This window comes from Tympanuchus pallidicinctus, unplaced genomic scaffold (assembly GCF_026119805.1).
Source record: "Tympanuchus pallidicinctus isolate F22 unplaced genomic scaffold, pur_lepc_1.0 scaffold19, whole genome shotgun sequence".
Lineage (NCBI taxonomy): Eukaryota > Metazoa > Chordata > Aves > Galliformes > Phasianidae > Tympanuchus > Tympanuchus pallidicinctus.
The window spans coordinates 3,601,792-3,621,116 of record NW_026294710.1 but is presented as its reverse complement, the minus strand read 5'-3'; the positions used below and the strand labels follow the sequence as shown (position 1 = coordinate 3,621,116).

The following is a 19,325-nucleotide window of genomic DNA, read 5'->3' as shown; positions in this document are numbered from 1 at the left end:
ACGCAGGGATGGCTCACGGATGCTGTCAAGATGAAGAGAGATGCTTCACACTCCGTTTTGTATCACATTTCCACTCAGGTCAGCACTGCAGTGCTCAGAGCAGCAGTAAGCGTTAAACACATTGGATTTTAGTCACCTTCTACAAAGAACTGCCCCCTGTATACAGCTAAGAAACTCCTGTTACAGTTTTCTTACTGTAGTTGTCAATCATTCGTCTGCAGAATCCTTCTCCCCTCCCACTCACAAGTGCCCCTATGTCTTTTCCTCTATGCAGTCTTCAAAGTTTGTTGGTTTCAAATAGTTTTTAAGTCATCAAAAGCCACAAATAGAAAAAAACATATTGACCTGCTTAACTTAGAACGCTCCGACACCTCCTGGTGAAGTCGTGTGTTGGCTCATTACCCAGATGGTAACACTGCTATCCCTTCCCAACATTATCTCCTTGCTAGAAAAAAACCTCGCAAAAGACGACGGAGATAAGCAGATACTTCAGATGAAAGGGAGAGGCAGCTCTACCCTAAAAGCAGTGCCCAAAGACATTCCACATCAACCCTTGATAATCCTTACCCAGAGAGTTATTCCCACCAGATCAAACAAGAGGGAATGAGATTAAGGCCACCCTAAGTGCCCAATGGCAGCGCCAAAGTCCTGCCGGTGCGCCTCCCGGCTGCTGTTACCTTTCTTCTCTCTCTTGTCTCAAGACAATCAGATCTAACAGGCAAACTCCGACACTGGCAGGTGCTGTCCCTGCCAGCTGTCCTGTAGGCAGTGAGGCCTCGGGCCTGCCCAGAGCCTCCTCCTTCCCCAGCAGACAAACAGCCAACAGAAGCAGCTCTGTGTCAGCTCCCTCCTTGTGCTTTCTCTTTCACAGCTTCATTTCAAAGCAACAAAGTCAGACTTCGTCAGTTTCACCAGCCCAGAAACACCATAACTGTTTTCCGCTCAAGAGACAAACAATAATTACCGCTCCATCAACACCACAGGGTGAACTCTCAGGCATTTTAGTAAAACACACTTTGCACAGCTTTCCGTTAAATAATGAAAATAAAACCTTCTCAGTACCATAACATTAAACGCATTCACTGCTTCCCATGTCCCACGCTCCCATTTAAATGTCCTGAAGTCAACAGTTAAAGTGCAATTCAGAATCAGCAGTTTTATATGGAACTAAAACAGAAGCCAAGTTCTCCCCAGACAGCAGAACCTTTCTTAATGGCCCAACTGAAGCCAAAGGTGTGCTGTGTCGAACTCTGACTTCACATCAAATTCAATATTTACATCAGGCTTCCTTGCCCTGTCCTCAGCACAGTCCAAGGAGCCCAGTGAGTAGCAGGGATGCAGCTTTGGAAGCGTGAGGGAGGAAGAGGTTGGGAGAGGTCACAAAGCACAAATGGTCATAAAGCAGATGTTATTTCAGAAGTACATTCTGGATGGAAGTTTTGTTTCTCTGAAGACAGGTATCTAACTTAAGAGTGGGACACTGGGTCTACGACATGCAGCAACACAAACAGTGCAGGAGCTGCTCAGGGCAAAGCAATGCTTTGTTGGAGCTCACAGACGGAGCTTAGGCTGGCTGAAATGGAAAACCCCTCGCAACGTGTTTCACTGAAGCTGCTGAAGTGTCCACATGACTGCATCTCATTCTGGCAACAAACACATTTAATAGCAGTGCTACCATCTGAAATGTGTATTTTATGATACTATTTTTGTAAGCTTGACTGGTCATAGCTCAAAGAAGCTTTTGTAAATTATTCTGGCAGCAAAGAATACAATTCAGATGCCATCACTGTACTATTAAAGTCCTCTATTAGAAAAGGTACACTTGCTCCTGTAGAGGACACTGTAAAAACACCAATGCATAACAATGGAAAAATCAAAAGCATCAGGGGTGAAAACAGTAACATCCAGTCTGCAGCACAGAGATCACAGCTGTTGTCATATAGAAGATGTAATTTATAGTTATATTACTGATGTTTAAGAAGATGGAAGAAACCCTGTTTATGTAATATACAAAACATACTCTCAAAGGGATTAGACTAAATAATGCCCTATATTCAGCATCTTCCAGTCTAATAAAGGACATAAAACCTGTTCAGCAATCTGTTTCTATTTTCAAAGACAAGCTATGGTACACATTACAAATACTGTTTGTAAAAGAGAGCTATGGAAAGAGGGTTGGTGGGATGTTCTGCATACATTAATGCTTCATTAAAAATGCCATAAGAAGTAAGAAAAAAAATCTAAGATACCCTCCCACATACGGAAAAGGATTTTAAAGCACTTATTAAATTACTTCACTTGCTTGAGCAAAAACATGAGCTTTCTTGGAAATCAGGACAAGCTGATTATATAAGACCCAGATAGTTCTTTTTTTAAAACGGTATTTCAACCCAAGAAGATGTGTATCTAACTGCAAAAAGAAAAAAAAAAAAAAAGTGTGTGATTTGGGCTATGGTTGTGAAGGTGAACTTAGAGTAATTCTAAATGATATCTATTAATTCGTTAATTTTGTATGATACTGTGAACACCAGTACTGCAACTGGGCTCTGACTCAGGTGAACGGGCCGATGGCGATGGGAAGCTCAGGGGGCTGTGCCCAGCTCCATGCCTGGCCTCAGGCAGCTGGTGGGGCAGCTGGAGGGCAGCGGGGTCAGATGTGGCGTGGCCCTTTGTTAGGAGCTGCTGGCATAGCTTCAAGTCATAGGGGAAAGTAGAAAATGTGCAAGAGCGTGCCTGTCCAACAGCAGAGCTGTTTAATCCGTACTGGGAGAGGTACTGTAAACCCTAATAAAATCTCCAACAGCATCACTTGTAGCACAAGTGACATCTTTTTATTTAAAATTACCTAATGAAGTGCTTGGTGCATCTGGGCTTGGGTAAACCAGAACAGCTGGCACCAAGCATGTTCATGGACGAGAGGTGCTGGTGGGGACATGCACAGGCATCAGCCCTTTGGGAGATAAGCTCCTCGCTGTGCTCAGTAATGGGAGGAGGCAAGTCTGAGAAAGAAGTGTTCACCCTAGGGGGACCCTGTCCTTCAGGCTGGCTCAAACCCTGCCAAGTGGAACAGTAAGGTTTCCTTTATGGGAGATAGGCTGGATTTTCAAACTTAATAAAATTAAAAACAAAAAGAAAGAAAGAAAAGGTGCCCTGGCTGCTTACAGAAGGGCTCCTCCCACACAGCTCCAGCCACACAGCAGGGCCATCTCAGCCAAGCTTACATGTCCTAGGGCAGCTGTCGGCCTGACAGCCCCCTGGTTCATGCCCACACACCCTTCGTGGAACAGAGAAAATGCAGCTTTCAGGGCACGATGCAGCTGACCTATTTTAGGTGCCTGCTTCAGGATGAGATGAATCAGCCCCAGCAGTGCCTGCTCCTCTCTGTAAAGGGAGTATAGCTAATGCACCTCCGGCCAGGTAAATCCCACCCTTTATGCTGAATACAAGCAGAAATAAATGCATAAAAACAGTCCAAATGCTCAGAGTACTAACATTGTGAACACTGTGCTGCATAGGAAGCATTTATGATCGAGTGCTGAAGAAAAACTGCAATTAGCTTTAATATAAAGCTGTAAAGATTCTGATCACACGTGTGAATTAATATCTAAGAAGCAAGTCCCCAGAGTAATTGCACAGTTGTTATAAATTGAAGTTGCAGAAAATTACCATTTGCAAGGCTGCACCAAATGCAAAGATAATTTCTTGAAGTAGGCCAGAGATCCGAAGGCCCAAGACGCACAAGGTCCAATTAGCACAGCCCAACTGCAGCACGAAGGCTTGGAGAGATACAAGACCTGACAAATGAGCAAGCCGCCTGCAGTTCAGCTCAGGCTCATACACACAAAGGAGGCGCAGAGGACAAAGGACAGAACAGCAGGCTCAGAAAGCTTCAAATACTGTATTAAGGAAAATACAGTACGAGTGGAACAGATGGCCGCGCAAGCAGCTGGTTTGCTTGCCTGTCTTCTGCAGGGATCAGCAGCCTACCAGAAGTGACTATCATGACAAGAGATGGTCAAAGGGTGATGCACATGGCAATGCACAACAAGTTAGCAGAGTGCACCCAGCAGAATCATGTCCTTCACTCCCTGGCCTCGCTGTGCTCTGCACAACCCTGATGCATGGGGCTACAGGGGCAGCTCTTCCCGCAGGGAAGGGATGTGCTCAGCAAATCACAGCTCAGCAAAAGGCTGTCTGCTGGAGGTGGCACTGGAGACGGACAGAAAAGCAACCAGCAGGGACAAAGAGCCGTCTGTAGGGAAGAACCCCTGAATGCCACCAGCGGTGTCAGGAAGAGCAGGTCTCCACTGCTGCTCCTCCGTGCCCTGTGAGAGAGGACATTCAGGCAGAGCCCAAGTGCTGCACAGTACGATGCACAGGGACCAGCCTGACTGTAAAATGTTCAAGTGATAAACTCACAGCAGCATGTTCTTAGGGTTGTGAAATTTAAGTACTTTTATAGTTGTACTCATGCAAAATGAATATGAGTTCTGAGCTGAAAAGGCTGTTTGCCAGCAGTATGAGTTGGTCCAAGGGAAGATACACTCTCCACCTAAAATACACTTCTCCCAACCGTATTAACAACTTCGTGGTCAGAGCAACTTATCAGTATCTGGACGTGACCACCAGAAGCCTGTTAACCGAATCAGTCTGAACAAAGTTTAATCATAAGCAAAGACAATAATGTGTTGTAGTTCAAGGATGGCATTCTCAAATTTGTGCACAGAAATGAACAGTTTAGCCAGTACTATCAAGACAAAGACTACAGTAAAACTCATCACTGCTAAGTTACACATACAGCTGTGTACCTACTATCAGTGCTGTATCTTTTATTCATTTCCTAGAATTCAAGATGCCATGACTCGAGATTCAAGAAGCCTAGTTTTGTAGCTAAACTAGACTAATGACATGTATGATTTTCAATATATACTGTTTTAATACATATACGAAGAAGCATATCTGCATTTTAATATTTTGGAAATAAATCCTATTACCATCTCCTGGTGATCAGTAAGTATTTCCTCAGTTGGTCCGAGCACTACACTGGACTACACTGTGCTATCAGCTTCAAGAACAATAAATATTTATAGCAGACTCCTCTGATTGTGTATTCTAAATCCTGCTTTAAAAGTGCAGATTTTCTCAAGTACAACCACCGTTGGCTGGAGCTGGAGTCAGCTTACACAGTTTCAGCAAAAGCTGGCCACCTCCATGCACAGAAATGCCAGGACGGAGCTGGCTTCCAGTTTGAGTCTGGCCACAGATCTACATGACAGCCTCTCCTGAGCCACTCAGGTGAGTATCAGTGAGATTGGGCCAGGGCACTGGGAAGATGGCTGGATAAGCGGGGCCATTAGGAGACAAATGATCATCCAAGCTTGAATCCAGTGGATTTATGCACTAGTTCTGTGATGTTCATACAGCAGTTTGTTTTGAACAACAAACTTTTCCTAACATTTCAAAACACAAAATAGGATTCATCTATAAAGTTATCTACCATGGGAAGATTTCATAAAATCTGATGTAATTTATCACTTCCTGAAGATCCTCAGTTGATTTGCTGAAGAATAACACTATAAGGGTTACAAACAAGAGTCTTCCATTTTAATATTCCTATCTCCATTTTTATTGTCTAAGCATGAAACACTTCTCTATTGTTGGATAGTGTAGGATATTGCAGGATGGCTGCAGCCTTGACTTTTTAATGGTTGAGAGTTCTGCTAAAATACAGTGTTAATCTGAACCACCATTGTGTGTGGTTTCCTTCTTTTCCAAGAAGATAATGTGCTCATTCCAAAGGCACTGGAGGATTTGGATATGGCAGAGGAAGGTGTTCAGTTTACACATTCTCCCATTTTGAAACTCACCCTGTGAGTGGGGAGAGGATAACAGTAATTATTATGTCTCCTACAGCACACTTCTCTACTTTTTGTGACAAGATCTGGTGTCCCGGTAACTTACTGTCCAATTGTCTCACATTTTCAGAAGAAATAAATATGATTTTTACCGTATGAGTGAAAGCCTGTCTTTCTCAGAAGGATGATCATCGAGCCACTGAGAGTAGCGGGCAATGGACCACTCAGCCCTCTGATACAGGGGAACAGAAAGACATACCAATTACACATAAATGTGGAAAAGGACATACACGCTAATTGCAGAAACAAAGATAAAATAAGTGAAGTCAGTAAAAGGCACCGTTAACACTGCAGTGATGCAGAATTTGTTACGAAATTGGAGACTATTTAACAGAAATAGCTGAATGCATTATTTTGAAAGCATAGACGTATCTTCCACATCAGCTGTGCACCCAGTCCTGGCAGTGAACTGAATCTAGATTTCTTACTGCAACTTGCAGCGTACAATAGGACATTCCTTTTCTTCTATGAGATGACAGAATACTAAATAATTGAGAGACTATTCAAAATCAGATTATCATCTTCCTACTGTTAATGAAAATATGAAATCAATGACCATAACAGCTTTGTCACAATGAAAACAAAGTCAGTAAGTCTCATAAAATACAAGCTTGAATATTTTTAACTAAAATAGCCAAGGCAAACAGAAATATTTGTTCCTCCTCAGGACATCTAGAAAACAAAGACGGGTTAATCTCATTACCTGGAAGGGTGATTTTAACTCTGGCGGTGCTCTTGTAAATAAGAACTGAAGAATAATGCTGAATGGAATAACCTCTCCCAGGGCTGGGCTGCTGGCAATATGCTCACTGGTCTGGAACAGCAGTGGTCTGGAAAAATGCAACAATATACTTGTGAAAGGAAGGAAAGTCTTGACTTATGTACTAGAACAATACCTTTGTAGTGGCAATATTGTCACAGGATAAAATCACCTTATTGTTTTCCAGTGGTCTGTATCTCAGGTTTTCAACAAAGGTTCAGATTGTAAAAAATGTACCGAAGTTGCCTATTTTAATTAAACAGTACAGAACTGCAAATTTTGTATTTCAGTGGAAAGATGTAAGGCAACTGCAGAACTCACTATCATAAAGAAGCAGCACTGAAAGCAACACAAGCACCATTTGGCCATGATTTACATGACAATGACTTTTAAATCATAGTCATACTCCGCATAAAATTTACAAGAACTTCAATCTATTTCTAATTTGCTTGTGGGTGTTGCCAAAAAAGCCCTCAGTTCAATCAGAACTAACAAAAGGTAATAAATTAGTTTTGAAATACAGTTTGATCACAGAACCAACTGCAGGCTGCTGTGCCCACAACTCACCTGAACGACCTCAGCTGCCTGTAAGATCTGCCTAGGTCAGAGACCCGGCGGCAGAGCGGTGCTACTGCTAACTCCATCTGTAAACACAAGGATTTGAATTTGAATTAGACTATCCCAAAGTATCAAGCTCAGTATTTCAGTGGTCTGCCTTTAAATAATAACCCAGACTTGCAGGCCAACTCATCAGTTTCTCACCGGTGGCTGCCTTTGGGACAAGAAGCTGTTCTTTCACATTGCAGTGCCTAAGCCAAATCTTCTGCTCATCCTTGGCAGCACAGCAAGCAGCACACAAACAATAGCTATAGATAAAAACGGGACATGCTCTTGTGAGCTTCCTGCAGCTGAAGCTTTGTTTGTCTGAGCTCACGTGGACAGTGATGAGTTTCCTGATGAACCACTTCCATTAAGAGCCCCAAAATTCTGATGTCAGAGTGGGAAGAAAGGAAATCTGGGCAGGTTTCTGCAAACCACTACAAATGCAGTAGAAATGCACACATACAAGGGCTGCTCCAAAAGTAATGCCTGCTATTTTATTTTATTGGCCCGTGACAGCAGAGACAGATGTTGGTGGTATGGTAATAGGGGCTCAACCTTCCCACCAATATCCCATTACATTTTGTTGCTGAGTGACAGATGGCAGCAGAGGGACAGTCTGACAGAATGGGGTCTGACATGGAAGTGTGGATGAAACAAAGCTGTGGAACTGAATTCCTCCGCACAGAAGAAACTGTACCCACTGACATTCACTGACACTTGCTGGATGTTTATGGAGACCAACCAGTGGATGTGAGCACAGTGAGGTGGTGGGTGGTGCATCTCAGCACTGGCGACAGCGATGGGAAAGACAAACCACTTTCTGAACAGCCGTGCAAATTTCTCTGAGTGTGGCATATAGGCTCCTGTTTATTGCTGGCAAAAATGCACAGCTAACAGTGGTGACTATGTTGGAAAACAGTGTTTGGTAGTTGAGGATTTGCTCTATCAAATAGTGTTATTGTGCTCTTGGTATCTGTTGAAGTTTGCATGGCAATAAATAGGAGGCATTACTTTCAGAGCAACCTACATATTTCAGCTGGAAACCTTTTCCTTAGGTGAAGGAGAAGATTTAGGTAGTTCATTCATGAATGCTCAGCCCTAAATGCAAGGACACAAAACCTATATCAACTTGAAGGCAGCAGGGACCTACTACCATGGACTCACAGACAAAAGTGCATCCATAACAGCATTATTTCTTACTCAACTGTCCACTCTCTGTTCTGAGAATCCATCTTTAAAAACAAGCAATTTTTAAACTCTAGTTTTTAAGCAATATGCAGTTCACTTGTCTTTACAAACAAGAGCCAGATTCTGCTTAGATTCTTACATCGTTCACATGAAACTAAATTCCCATCACAAAACCATCATTATCACTGAAGACACAGAAGTGAGAAAACAATTTCATCTCCAGATCCCAGACTGAACTCTTCAGTGCCATTACATGGCAAAATTTTGGTTAACGTGTACAATAATACAAACACCACCACTAAAAAAATGAAACATTGGGAAAATCCAGACGTGGATTAAGACTTTCGTTTTGCATACCTGAAGTGTCAGTCAACAGAGGGATGCAAATTTTATTCTTCGTGTAGATCTTTTAAAATAGCCAATTTAGAAAATTATTCAAACTGATTTCCAAGTAATGCATAATCACAACGCTTCAAAGGATCAGAAATGAAAACCACCATACAATAGCCTCCCATTTAAGTAACATTGCTGAACTTGTTCCAAAGCACTTGTGATAATACAGTATTTACAATGAAGTCTTCAATACTGCTGCTTTTCCCAGTTTTCATTTTCTCAGCTGGAACACCAGCTCCCAAGAAGCACCTCACTGCACTGCTGGGGTTCCTTGTCACTGTCAGCTTAAACAAAGACAATATGGGAAACCCTGTTGCCTCAGTTCTTCTAAAACTAGAAGAAATTTTATTAGCAGTTAATGCCAGTCAAGACCACATCCTGCAAGCAGTGGCCTGCAATCCACCTTCAACAGCAGCACATCACTTAAAAAATACACTGCGTACTTCCCATTGATGCCCAGGGACAAGATACAAAAGCTGGAACACAGGAGGTGCCATCAGAAACTGAGGAAAAACTACTGTGCTGTGTGAGTGGCTGAGCACTGGCACAGCTGTCTGGAGGCTGCGGATCTCCTCCTTGGAGATCTCCAGAAACTGCCTGGCTCTGGGTTTCCCTGCTGGTGCAGGGGTTGGGCAGAGGAACACAGAGGGCACTGCCAGCCTCAGCCACTCTGAGATTCTGTGTGCATAATGGGAGTCCCCTCAGCTGGTTCTCAACACCTGTAAATTAGCTTCATCGTCAGTGGAGAGAAACAACCACTTCTGCTGTAGGCAACCCTGAGGGAAATATCTAAATTAGGTCAGGTGTGTCATGTTGCAGGACTACTCAGTAGGTGACACTCCATCAGACAAATCTGGGAGCCTCAGAGCACCCCAGCTTGCCATTTACACTTCCTCTACACATATGGAGAGGGAGAACCTCAGAAAGGTGATGGGTAAAGCTCTCGCAGCACAAAGCTGCTCCCTGGGCCCAGAGGCTTTGTAGTACATGCCTCACGTTCAGCATGCCATGGGATGCCAATATCATCTTGCTCAGGAGGAATTCTCAGCTGCAGTGCCTTGTTCTGAATTTGCTGGCACAAGTGAGCAATGCTGAGCACGCGCAGGTTCACCCTTAGGATTTCTGCAGAAGATTAACACAAGGTCAGCCAGTTGCTTCCACACTTCTGTGCATGTATGGGAGCCAAGAAGCTTGCTTGGGGCAAGCAGCAAGCGGCCCAGAAGAAGAGCTTATAAGTAGGATTTGCTGCATAATGATACAAGATCCCAGCAGACCCTGGAAAACAAAGGCAGCTCTGATTTCTTCAGTTTCTTTTCAGGCAACAGCACTGACATCCTGTAGGAGCTGGTGTCCCTGAGCTGGTGGGAGCCATGGGCTGATAGCTGGGAAGAACTGGGGAGAAAAATAATTCTTTAAGGTGCTTTGGAGAATTTGAGAATAGGAGACAAAAAGCCATTCTGACTTGTGGAGACAGAATGCATGGATTAAACTGTACCCATGAGGAGGAAGATCCCTGCAGAGCAGAATATAATTCTGCTTGGTAAGTTTTAAATGGTTGTTTCTCTCCTGAAACACAAAATGATGTAATGAGACATAAGTGAAACTTTCTACAGCTTAACCAACTCCTTATTAAAACAAATTTAAATGATTTCTCTTGAATACACTTAGCAGCTTCCATAAATCAGCACTTTTAGTCTTAAATGCTGAAGAGTAAGATTTTCTTTGGAAAATTCTGTTAATTCATCTTCAACCTTTATTCATGGTAGGAAATTATTAGAATTGGTAGAGCTAGATAAATTTAATGGCAGCAGATGGCTGTTTCGTGAAGCACTAGTTGCCAAAGGGAAAAAAAAACCTGTTTTTAAGCTTTGCAGCACACTATACCATCTCAAACTGACTCACAAAGAGTGGGAATGAGTGAAAACTAATGTGGTAAAAATGTACATAAACCACAGAAACTCATTTTTGTCTTTTTTGTTAGGCTTTTTTATTTTTTTATTTTTTACCTTACAACACTAGTCTGCCATGCCTTATAAGCCAATCTCATCAATAAAAACTATACCTCACATAATAACCAAGATTGTTTTTCCCCACTTGCTTTTAGCTGTTTGTCTGAGTCCAATGACTTGATGAGAAGCCACAGCATCTTGCCTCTTCTGCAATCCCCTCTGCAGGGCTTCTGTGTCCCTGTGAGCACCCTGTGGGCAGGCACCACTCTCCAGGAGTGGCTTCCTGGGAGGACATACTCAGCTAGGAACAGCTGCTGTTTTTAAAGAGCTGGATTTGGGCAGAGGATCGAGTGCACATCACTTCAGTTTTGCTACCCATCATCACCTGAAGCTGTATCAGCTGTCAATTCATGCACTGTGGTTCTGCTGTAACAGCTTTTGCTATGAGATACAGCTGTAGCTTCCAAAGCATTCTGGTGAGCTTTAGCAGGTTGGATGATGCTTCTGGCTGCCTGAAAGCCACTATTTGTACAATGTGTGCAAGGCCTTTTGTAAATTTTTGGGTTTTACAAACATATGGACAAGTAGCATCTTTTTCTTTTCCAAATTTCTCTTCAGAGATAGCAGACCTGAAAATTCTTGTCTTCATTAAATCTACTGAGAAATCAGGCATCCAAGACATAATGTGCAACCTCAACTAATGTGGGATAAACATTATCACAGGATCTCAGGATCTGCTGAAAGAGATGCAATAGGAAGCATAAGTGCACACTGAAAAGGGACAGTTAGAATGGAAGAAGGCCAAACGACTCTCCTTTCCTCTAACTTCATTCCAAATCCATTGCTTTGCCATGATATATTCATGTACTTTGCTGTGATTCACAGAACGCAATGATAGATGCCTGCCCAACTTTTATACAAAACATATTCCTCTTCTCAATGATTCTTGCTCTCTAAGCCTAAAAAAGCTGTATTAGCTTTTCTTCTCAGATGACACTGCCATAGCCCATGGCTAGCTGGTCAATTATCTGTTGAACTATTCACTGGCTAGCCATATTGTACAAAATCCATCACACGGCTGGCTTTGCTAATTGCATTATGTTCAGCAACTCAAGGGTGAAGTTAATACATAGTATAGATACAGATAATGCATATATATTGAGGAGTGCTTTGAAAAACTCCACAGTGAAGTTATTGTTTAGTGTCTATTGTGCTATTTTCAAGATCTCTCATTACTAAAAAGCTGTTTTTTCAGTTGGAAAATGTGAGCATTAAATTTTTAGCAATTATATTTCCTCCTGGCCAAGATGAATTCCAAGTTTTTAAATGTTAACTCAAAATGCTTTTTTCTAGTCATTCAGCAGGAGAGAATATTTTAAAAAGCAAGGGAGCAGAAGAGCTCTGAATTACTACATGAAACAAGCTGGCCTTAAAGGGATGTGGAATTTGATTTCTCCACCGTGTAGCAATTCCAAAATAGTTGATGTTGAAGCAAATCCTTCAGCTGTAATGCTTCCAAAATACCACACTTAAGAAAACAATTTCTTTGCTCCGGCAGGATGGTTGGCATTAAACATTAAGTTCATTTTAGCTTTACTAGTTTTTGTCCTTATGATTACAATTGTGATTACAATATGATGCTTCCCTCGTTTTCTCTGTAAAAGTCTAAAGAAGGAGAATATTTTATGAAAAATGACCAAAAAAAGCATTTTTACATTGTATCATCATGTTTGCTCAAAGGAACAAATTTGTTTACACTTGCAAAACCACAAATGCCTAATATCCTTGCTTTTTTAAAAGGCATATTAATTAAGGAGAATGGATTCTGACGATATATTAACCAGGAGATAGAAACACTCCTAAGCTAGAATTTAGCACAGTCAACTTCTACAGTAAAAACATTTTTCTAGGAAAATTCAATACACCCAAAATGTCTTGCACTAACATATTGATAAAAACTTCAAGAGTTGGTGGCAGTGTTAACTGTGTCCCATCAAAACTGTTTTATCACGGTACTGAACAGCTACAAAAAAAGCTTCAAGGATAAATCACATCTGGATGAGAAGTATAGGAAGCTGTCTACAGCATAGAGTTAGTTCAAACTGGACTAATAAAAATATTTCATTTCCTTCAACAATGTCTGAAAATAATCAGTCATGACACAATACAGGGTTCATGGCAGACAGTGACTCCAACTTTCTGTTACACCAAACATGAAAAGATGGCACAACATGTCATGCCTTCATGCATGAAGCCTAAGGATTACTTACTTTTTGCAACATCAAGACTAGTTGTTTCAATGCAGTTGTATTTACACTTCTATCAATGAATAGCTATTTTTTTATATTGACTCACAAGTGTTATGCAGCCGACTATTAATTTTCATGTTAAATATTACTGTACAATGCCCATTTCATCCAAATAAATTTCTCAGTTGACTGCATTTAGACATACTTCACTCTTGGCTGCACTGTCCAGCAATTCTATCAGGTGTTTAGAAGGCGTGAACTACAAACCAAAAATCCCAAAGTATGCCTCTAAGTAAGTGCTGTAGCAACTCTGAATATCAAGCAAGCTAAAAGGTCCTCTGGAGAAGAACTAGTCCTCCCTGGAAACATAAACACTGAAAAACCATCAGGGCTTGCTTACTCCAGGAGAACATTTTTTCTAGCCTGACTGAATTTGAAAAATTTGAAAGTAAAATTTAGTATTACATGCATGAATACCAAATCACGGTCATCTTAGTAACACAAAAATGAAAACAACCCAATGCAGGACTTTATAGGAGCAAACTGAAAAGTAATCTTGTGCAATTGCCTGTATAAAAGCTGAGAGCATGAACAGAAGTGAATTCACCCTATACTCTGGAAGTACTTCAAACAATGAGTCTCAAGAAACAGCACAGTATGTGATAATACGCTTGCAGCATTGCAGGCACTTCCTAGGGCTTAAAATGCTTCTGTGTTCCTGTAAGCACTGATCGTTATGAAATCATGACACTCTGCCATATTTCATGCCTATCACACCTACATTTACAGCTGCCAACTAGCACATAGCCAGCCTTACTTCTGAAACAGCAGTAATGCACAAGATAACATTATATTCCATAGAGTCAGTAACACCACTGACACTGTAGAAACGGGATAAGACAAAGTATGAGAGTGCAACAGAATTACACCAATAACTGTACAACCACTGTACAAGTAGCTGAGCTTGCTGAATGACGAGAGCTTGAAACCTCTCCCTTCCCCCTTCTGTGTACCAATACCTACTGTTTTGAGGCAACTATCAGCAGAACAAGTCTGTGGTTGGAAAATTTTCACTCTAGACTCTCAGCCAAAGTTATTGGGATGAGTAAGAGGCAATGGTATATCTGAGTACCCTGGCAGAAATGTGCTAAGAACATTCAATAAATGCAACCCAGAATTATTTGACTTGCAACATACATGCTGATCTAGTGGGTGGCAACCCTGCCCACGGCAACAGGGTTGGAGCCAGATGGTCTTCAAGATCCCTTCCAACCCAATTCATTCTATGATTCTGTGTTTTAGTAAGACCTCAAGTTAAACAAATCTGGACAGATTCCCCAGGTCTTTTGCTCCAAGTAACCCCAAAACATCAAGATTTTAATTTTTTTTTAATCACAAACGCTATTTTTAAGCAGGAAAATGTAACCTTTTCTGAGTTCAGAATATCCAAAATGACTCCACAACACAGAGTACAAGTAGAAACATTTATAAGCAAACCTCCTCCCACACATACAGTCTTTCCAGGCAGGTACTTTCCTTTAGGCACCAGTCCAACAACACAGTGCCTTTTTAGGCCTGAAAAAATTCTGCCTGCAGCATTTGCAACCACTTGGAAAAGTTGTTCCTTCCCACCCACCCACAAGTCCAGCTCAGCTCCTTCTCACTGCTTTTCTTGACCCAGGGCAGAAGCCACGTGCCGTTCTCCTCGGAAGAATCCAGACAGTTCCTTGACACAGGAACACACCATGCCAACAGCAGTGTGCAAATGAGTCAACTGCAGCCACAACTCACACTGAGCGCGCAGCTGACAGGTCCAGGACAAACCTACACCCCCTCCAGCAGGAGACCAGGCAGCTGGCATCGTGGATATGTTCTCCAAAACCAGAGAGAGTAGATCCAGCCAGTTCTTGTTCTAAGTCCACTTTTAAACAAACTAAGATATCATGCAGTGTGAAGATGAGAACAACTTCAGGCAGCCCCCAGAAGCAGAAATGGTTGAAGGCCAGAGACCAGAAAGAATTCCAAACCTTTTTCTTTCTTTGTTTTCCCCTTCTCCTTGCAGAATTCAGAAGAAAAGAATTAAAAAATGTATATTCACTCACTTGTCCACCCAAGGCAGGAACGAACATGCAAATTCCCCTGTACTCAGAAGAAATACACTTTTGTTTTTTACTTAAAAGGCAACCCTTGTCAAAACGAGAAAAATATGCTTTTAAAAGATAAATCAGTGATATTTTTAGTATTATAATAACAGGTGCTTAGATCAGATGCTCTTTACTGTAGAATTAGGTAAAGATATTTCCTAAATTTATACAACTTACTTAAGCACTGCAGCATAAATTACAAAAAATGTTGATATTCTTTCCAGAGGAGGAGTCAAGTGTCCTTTTTTTTCATCTATTTTATGCCAGTCTTCAAAATACAGGAGGGAATGGAATCTTCCCACTGAAAGCAATTGAACACTTCCCCTAAACTTATAAGATTAACAGCTGGTTTTTTATTTTTGAATAACGAATACAAAAACTTTACCCCAAATTTATTCAATGTGAGCCTATGGCATGGTTTGATCCACTGCTTAAGAAGTGACAGTTGCGTAAGAATCAGCAAGCTGACAGAGCTGGAGTTGATTCTTTCAATATCTACAGCCAAAACAAATTTCCCAAATGAAAATGCACCAATATCCATCTCCTACATTGGATATGACATCTAAAGTCCCAGGCACGAACATGGAAAGAGAGGCAGCCTTTCACACAGGAAGGTTTTCTGACCCTGAAGGGCTGACACAGGGCCACACAATCTGATCTGCATCTCCTGACAAAAATTTTTCTTCTTGCCTTTTTGGGCACTTAAATGCAAAATAAATAAAACAGCCACAACAAGGAAATGAAACAGCAATTCCTCCCCTCCCTGCCTTCCTCTCTTACCCCAGTTGCCTATCAACCAGAAGCAGTGCTCAGTATGTAGACAAGTGAAGCCTCGTTCTCTTTTCCACCTGGATAATGATAACCTGTACCCTCACACCAATCTAGTGGATGTCTTTGTTTTTTGCAAGTTAATCACACAGTGTTATTATTGACAAATTAGATTTGATGATAACAGATAACACAGACAAGCAGTGGATATTAATCTGGCAATTCCTTTGTGTTTTAGTTCAGTACAAAGACATAGGTAAGTCAGAGAGACAGGCAAGTCAGATCATAAAGAGAATCCAGAAGAAAATGAAAGGGCAGTTCTTCCACAGGATATTATTATTTCTCTAGCTTGCCTCCTACTCTGCAAGGCAGGTGAGTTAGTGATTAACTGCTGCTGGCACTGTGATATATTAAAGCAATTAAGAAAATGACACACCATTGCGTTAGGAGAAAGAATGAAGTAAATGAATGGTGGCAAGTGATGGACATATCAAGGAGGTCAGACAAGCTGGATAAAATTTCAAGATGCAACTGAATTTAAATGGAACAGTCACTTGATGGGGAGCTGTCACACCTCCTGGAAGGTGCTTTGCAATGACAAGGGGTCTCCAACTGCTAGTGGATACACCTCTCAGGATCCACTGTTGCAAAGAAAATGTTTAGAACTGGAATGCACAGATCTCTACAGCTGTCTGCTTACACTTCACTGGGGGCAAAAGCATTGATGATACCTTTCAGAGAACACAAAGAAGCAATGATAAAAAGCAGAAATAGGGTAGGTATTAGGGGTACCTGTGCAAAATCTGCTGCAAGCCGCATCTTCCCACCTTCACCAAGGGGCCTGATTAGACTGGCATTGCGAATGAAAAGTTCAATTGCTCTTTGTGCCATGGCTTCAGTGTTATCAAAGACGAAGTCAAAGCACTCAAAATGTCTGAAGTAGTCACTCATGACTCTTCCTATAAAACCCTGTAGTTCTTTCATGTAAAGAGAACAAGGGACATCTGGTTTTCCTGAGCTAGATAATGATCTGCAAAAAAAGAAGGAAAAAAAGAAATAGGGACAGATAAATGTTTAAAATACCACCAAAAATGAATGGACTCTTATGGAGTACCATTCAGGCTCCAAATGCTGCAGCTCTTTCTGACATTGTGGTCAAAAAATATCTCTTCATCCCTTCCTAGCAAGATGCAGGAAATCATCCCACTCCAACCTGACTTACAGAGCCTCCACGAGTTTGGAGCCTAAAGCTCAAATTCAGCCCCTAAATGTAAATATCTCAGCTGTTAATTTACAACTCTAAAAATGGATAAGAAAATGCAAGCACATGTCACAGGGTCACTACTTTCGCCTATCCCAAATCTATTTTCTTAGAATTAGTTTCCTAGATTGCTCCAAACTCTGGATTATAAAGTAAATAAAATTATCATAGAAGCACCACAGAAGCTAGAAAACACAGAAATAAATCACCTTTCTCTTTCTTTGAAACACAGCCTGGCAACCGAGCTCTTCCAAGCTCAGTAACCTGAGCATACAGGATATCTAACAGAACTCAGCCTTTGGTTGCAATGAGTTTATTCAGAGATATTTTACTAGAGGCAGCAAAAGAAAGATAGAGAGGGTAAAATATTGATAGATTTTGCTTTTGTTAAAAAAAGCCAAAAGGAAAACAAAAGCAGCTCTGAAAATACTTTTTTTTTTCCAGTGAATTTCACAGACAGAATACAAAGGAGTGATGCTTATTGGCCAAATCTTCTGCATCCTCAGGACATCTCATGATGATGTAAGACACATCAGAACAGACATAACAACCAAAACAATGCTCAAAAGCAAGTCTCAAGTATAGTTAAGACTCGAGATACTTGTAGGTAAAGAGTACTTGAAATGGTGTCTGAAACTTCACAAAAATGTACATGCTAAACCTGAGCTTTCAGTGAGAAAGATTTTTTGAACCATTTCACATTTTGTAATATGTTAAGAATTTTTTGTATGCAATTTTGAATCAGAGGTTTTATGCTTTATTTTAAGAAATAAGGGTACTGACATTTCTGGGAACTATCCAGAAAAAAAAAAGGCAAAAGAAAAAGAAAAAAAGAAAAAAAAAAGCAGAGAATCTTTTCAAGCAGAAGAGAGCTTTTTTAAGGACAAAAAGGGCCCCTGCTTCGTTTTCCTTTCATTTTAAAATGAATTTTACTCAACAGATATGGGGGAAAAAAAAGTGAAGAATACATATGCTGCCCCATTAATTTGTTTCAATAGATAGCTGTGTTAATTGACTATAATACATCACCTACCTTCCCCCTAATAAACACGGGCTCTTGCTCCAAGGACGCTGTAGCAATAACAATTTATTATGCATATGGCAGTAACAATTTATTATGCATAGACAGGATGTCTTACTAAGGCAATAGTAAATTTTAAAAATACTGGTATTTACCCAGAAAAATCTTCCTGGTGCATCGTGATGATAATAGCTTCTACTGAATCTCCTACAGAGTTCAGTAATGGCTGAACAGCACTACCCATTAGATCATGGACTGCCTAAAATGGATAAGAGAAAGGAGGAGTAAGGAGCAGAAACTACAAGCATTTGCATTTTAACACCTCAAAATACCTTGACAAACAGTTCATTCCAACTGTGCTTTTTTGTGTATTAGAAATCGCTAAATAGGAGGACAAAAGCCTAAGACAGCATTTATCTTTCACTGATCTTACCAGTGTGGTACATAAAGAAGGCTGTTTACTACTTCTATGTATATAAAGCATTGCAACAAAAAGATGCAGAGTGATCTGGCATTCCTGGTTTGTAGATACACATTTTGGCATACACACCTGGTTCAGCTGCTCATTCCCCCAAGACAGGCAAGCTGCCCTTCATTCCTCTGCACACACCCACTCCTAGATTAGCGCACAGCACGATAGATGTGGATAGCTGTCACCCACAGCACCCGGAGGGCTGCATGCCCATCCACACTGCCCTTCAGAAAAGCACCAGATAGCATAAAGATCATAATTTTATGTGCCTGCATGGCTGCGTGTCAGGGGTAGCGATAAAGGATTCAGTTACTGCTGTGTGAATGCTGCAGAGAAAGGCATTTACTTTCACAGTCAGATGACATCTGGGTTCCATCCATTATGAGAATATTCTTAAATACAAATGCTATTCAAGCTGTGACTTAGCACATGCAACACTTACGTAGCTGCAGATAGGGCAAAATATAAATTACAGTATATTTGTGTATCTTTGGCTAGCATATACCAACACTACGGAATACTTGGGAAAAAGAAGCCACCATTTTACAAGTAACAAACAAAGCAAACCTCAGCCCCCTCCCCAGTGCATTCAATCTTGGGTG

The 19,325-nt window shown here is 41.2% G+C and overlaps 1 protein-coding gene across 1 annotated transcript in view; it reads right to left on the bottom strand.

Annotated features, from left to right (window-relative positions):
- COG5 (component of oligomeric golgi complex 5) overlaps positions 1-19,325 on the bottom strand; it is a 177,904-nt gene that overhangs the window by 2,873 nt on the left and 155,706 nt on the right. Inside the window, exons 17-21 of the mRNA XM_052681177.1 lie at positions 18,407-18,510; positions 16,762-16,999; positions 7,243-7,319; positions 6,619-6,745; positions 6,008-6,087 (exon numbers count right to left, since the gene is read on the bottom strand). Of these exons, the coding sequence (XP_052537137.1) occupies positions 6,008-6,087; positions 6,619-6,745; positions 7,243-7,319; positions 16,762-16,999; positions 18,407-18,510 (626 nt within the window). The remainder of the gene's footprint in view (positions 1-6,007; positions 6,088-6,618; positions 6,746-7,242; positions 7,320-16,761; positions 17,000-18,406; positions 18,511-19,325) is intronic.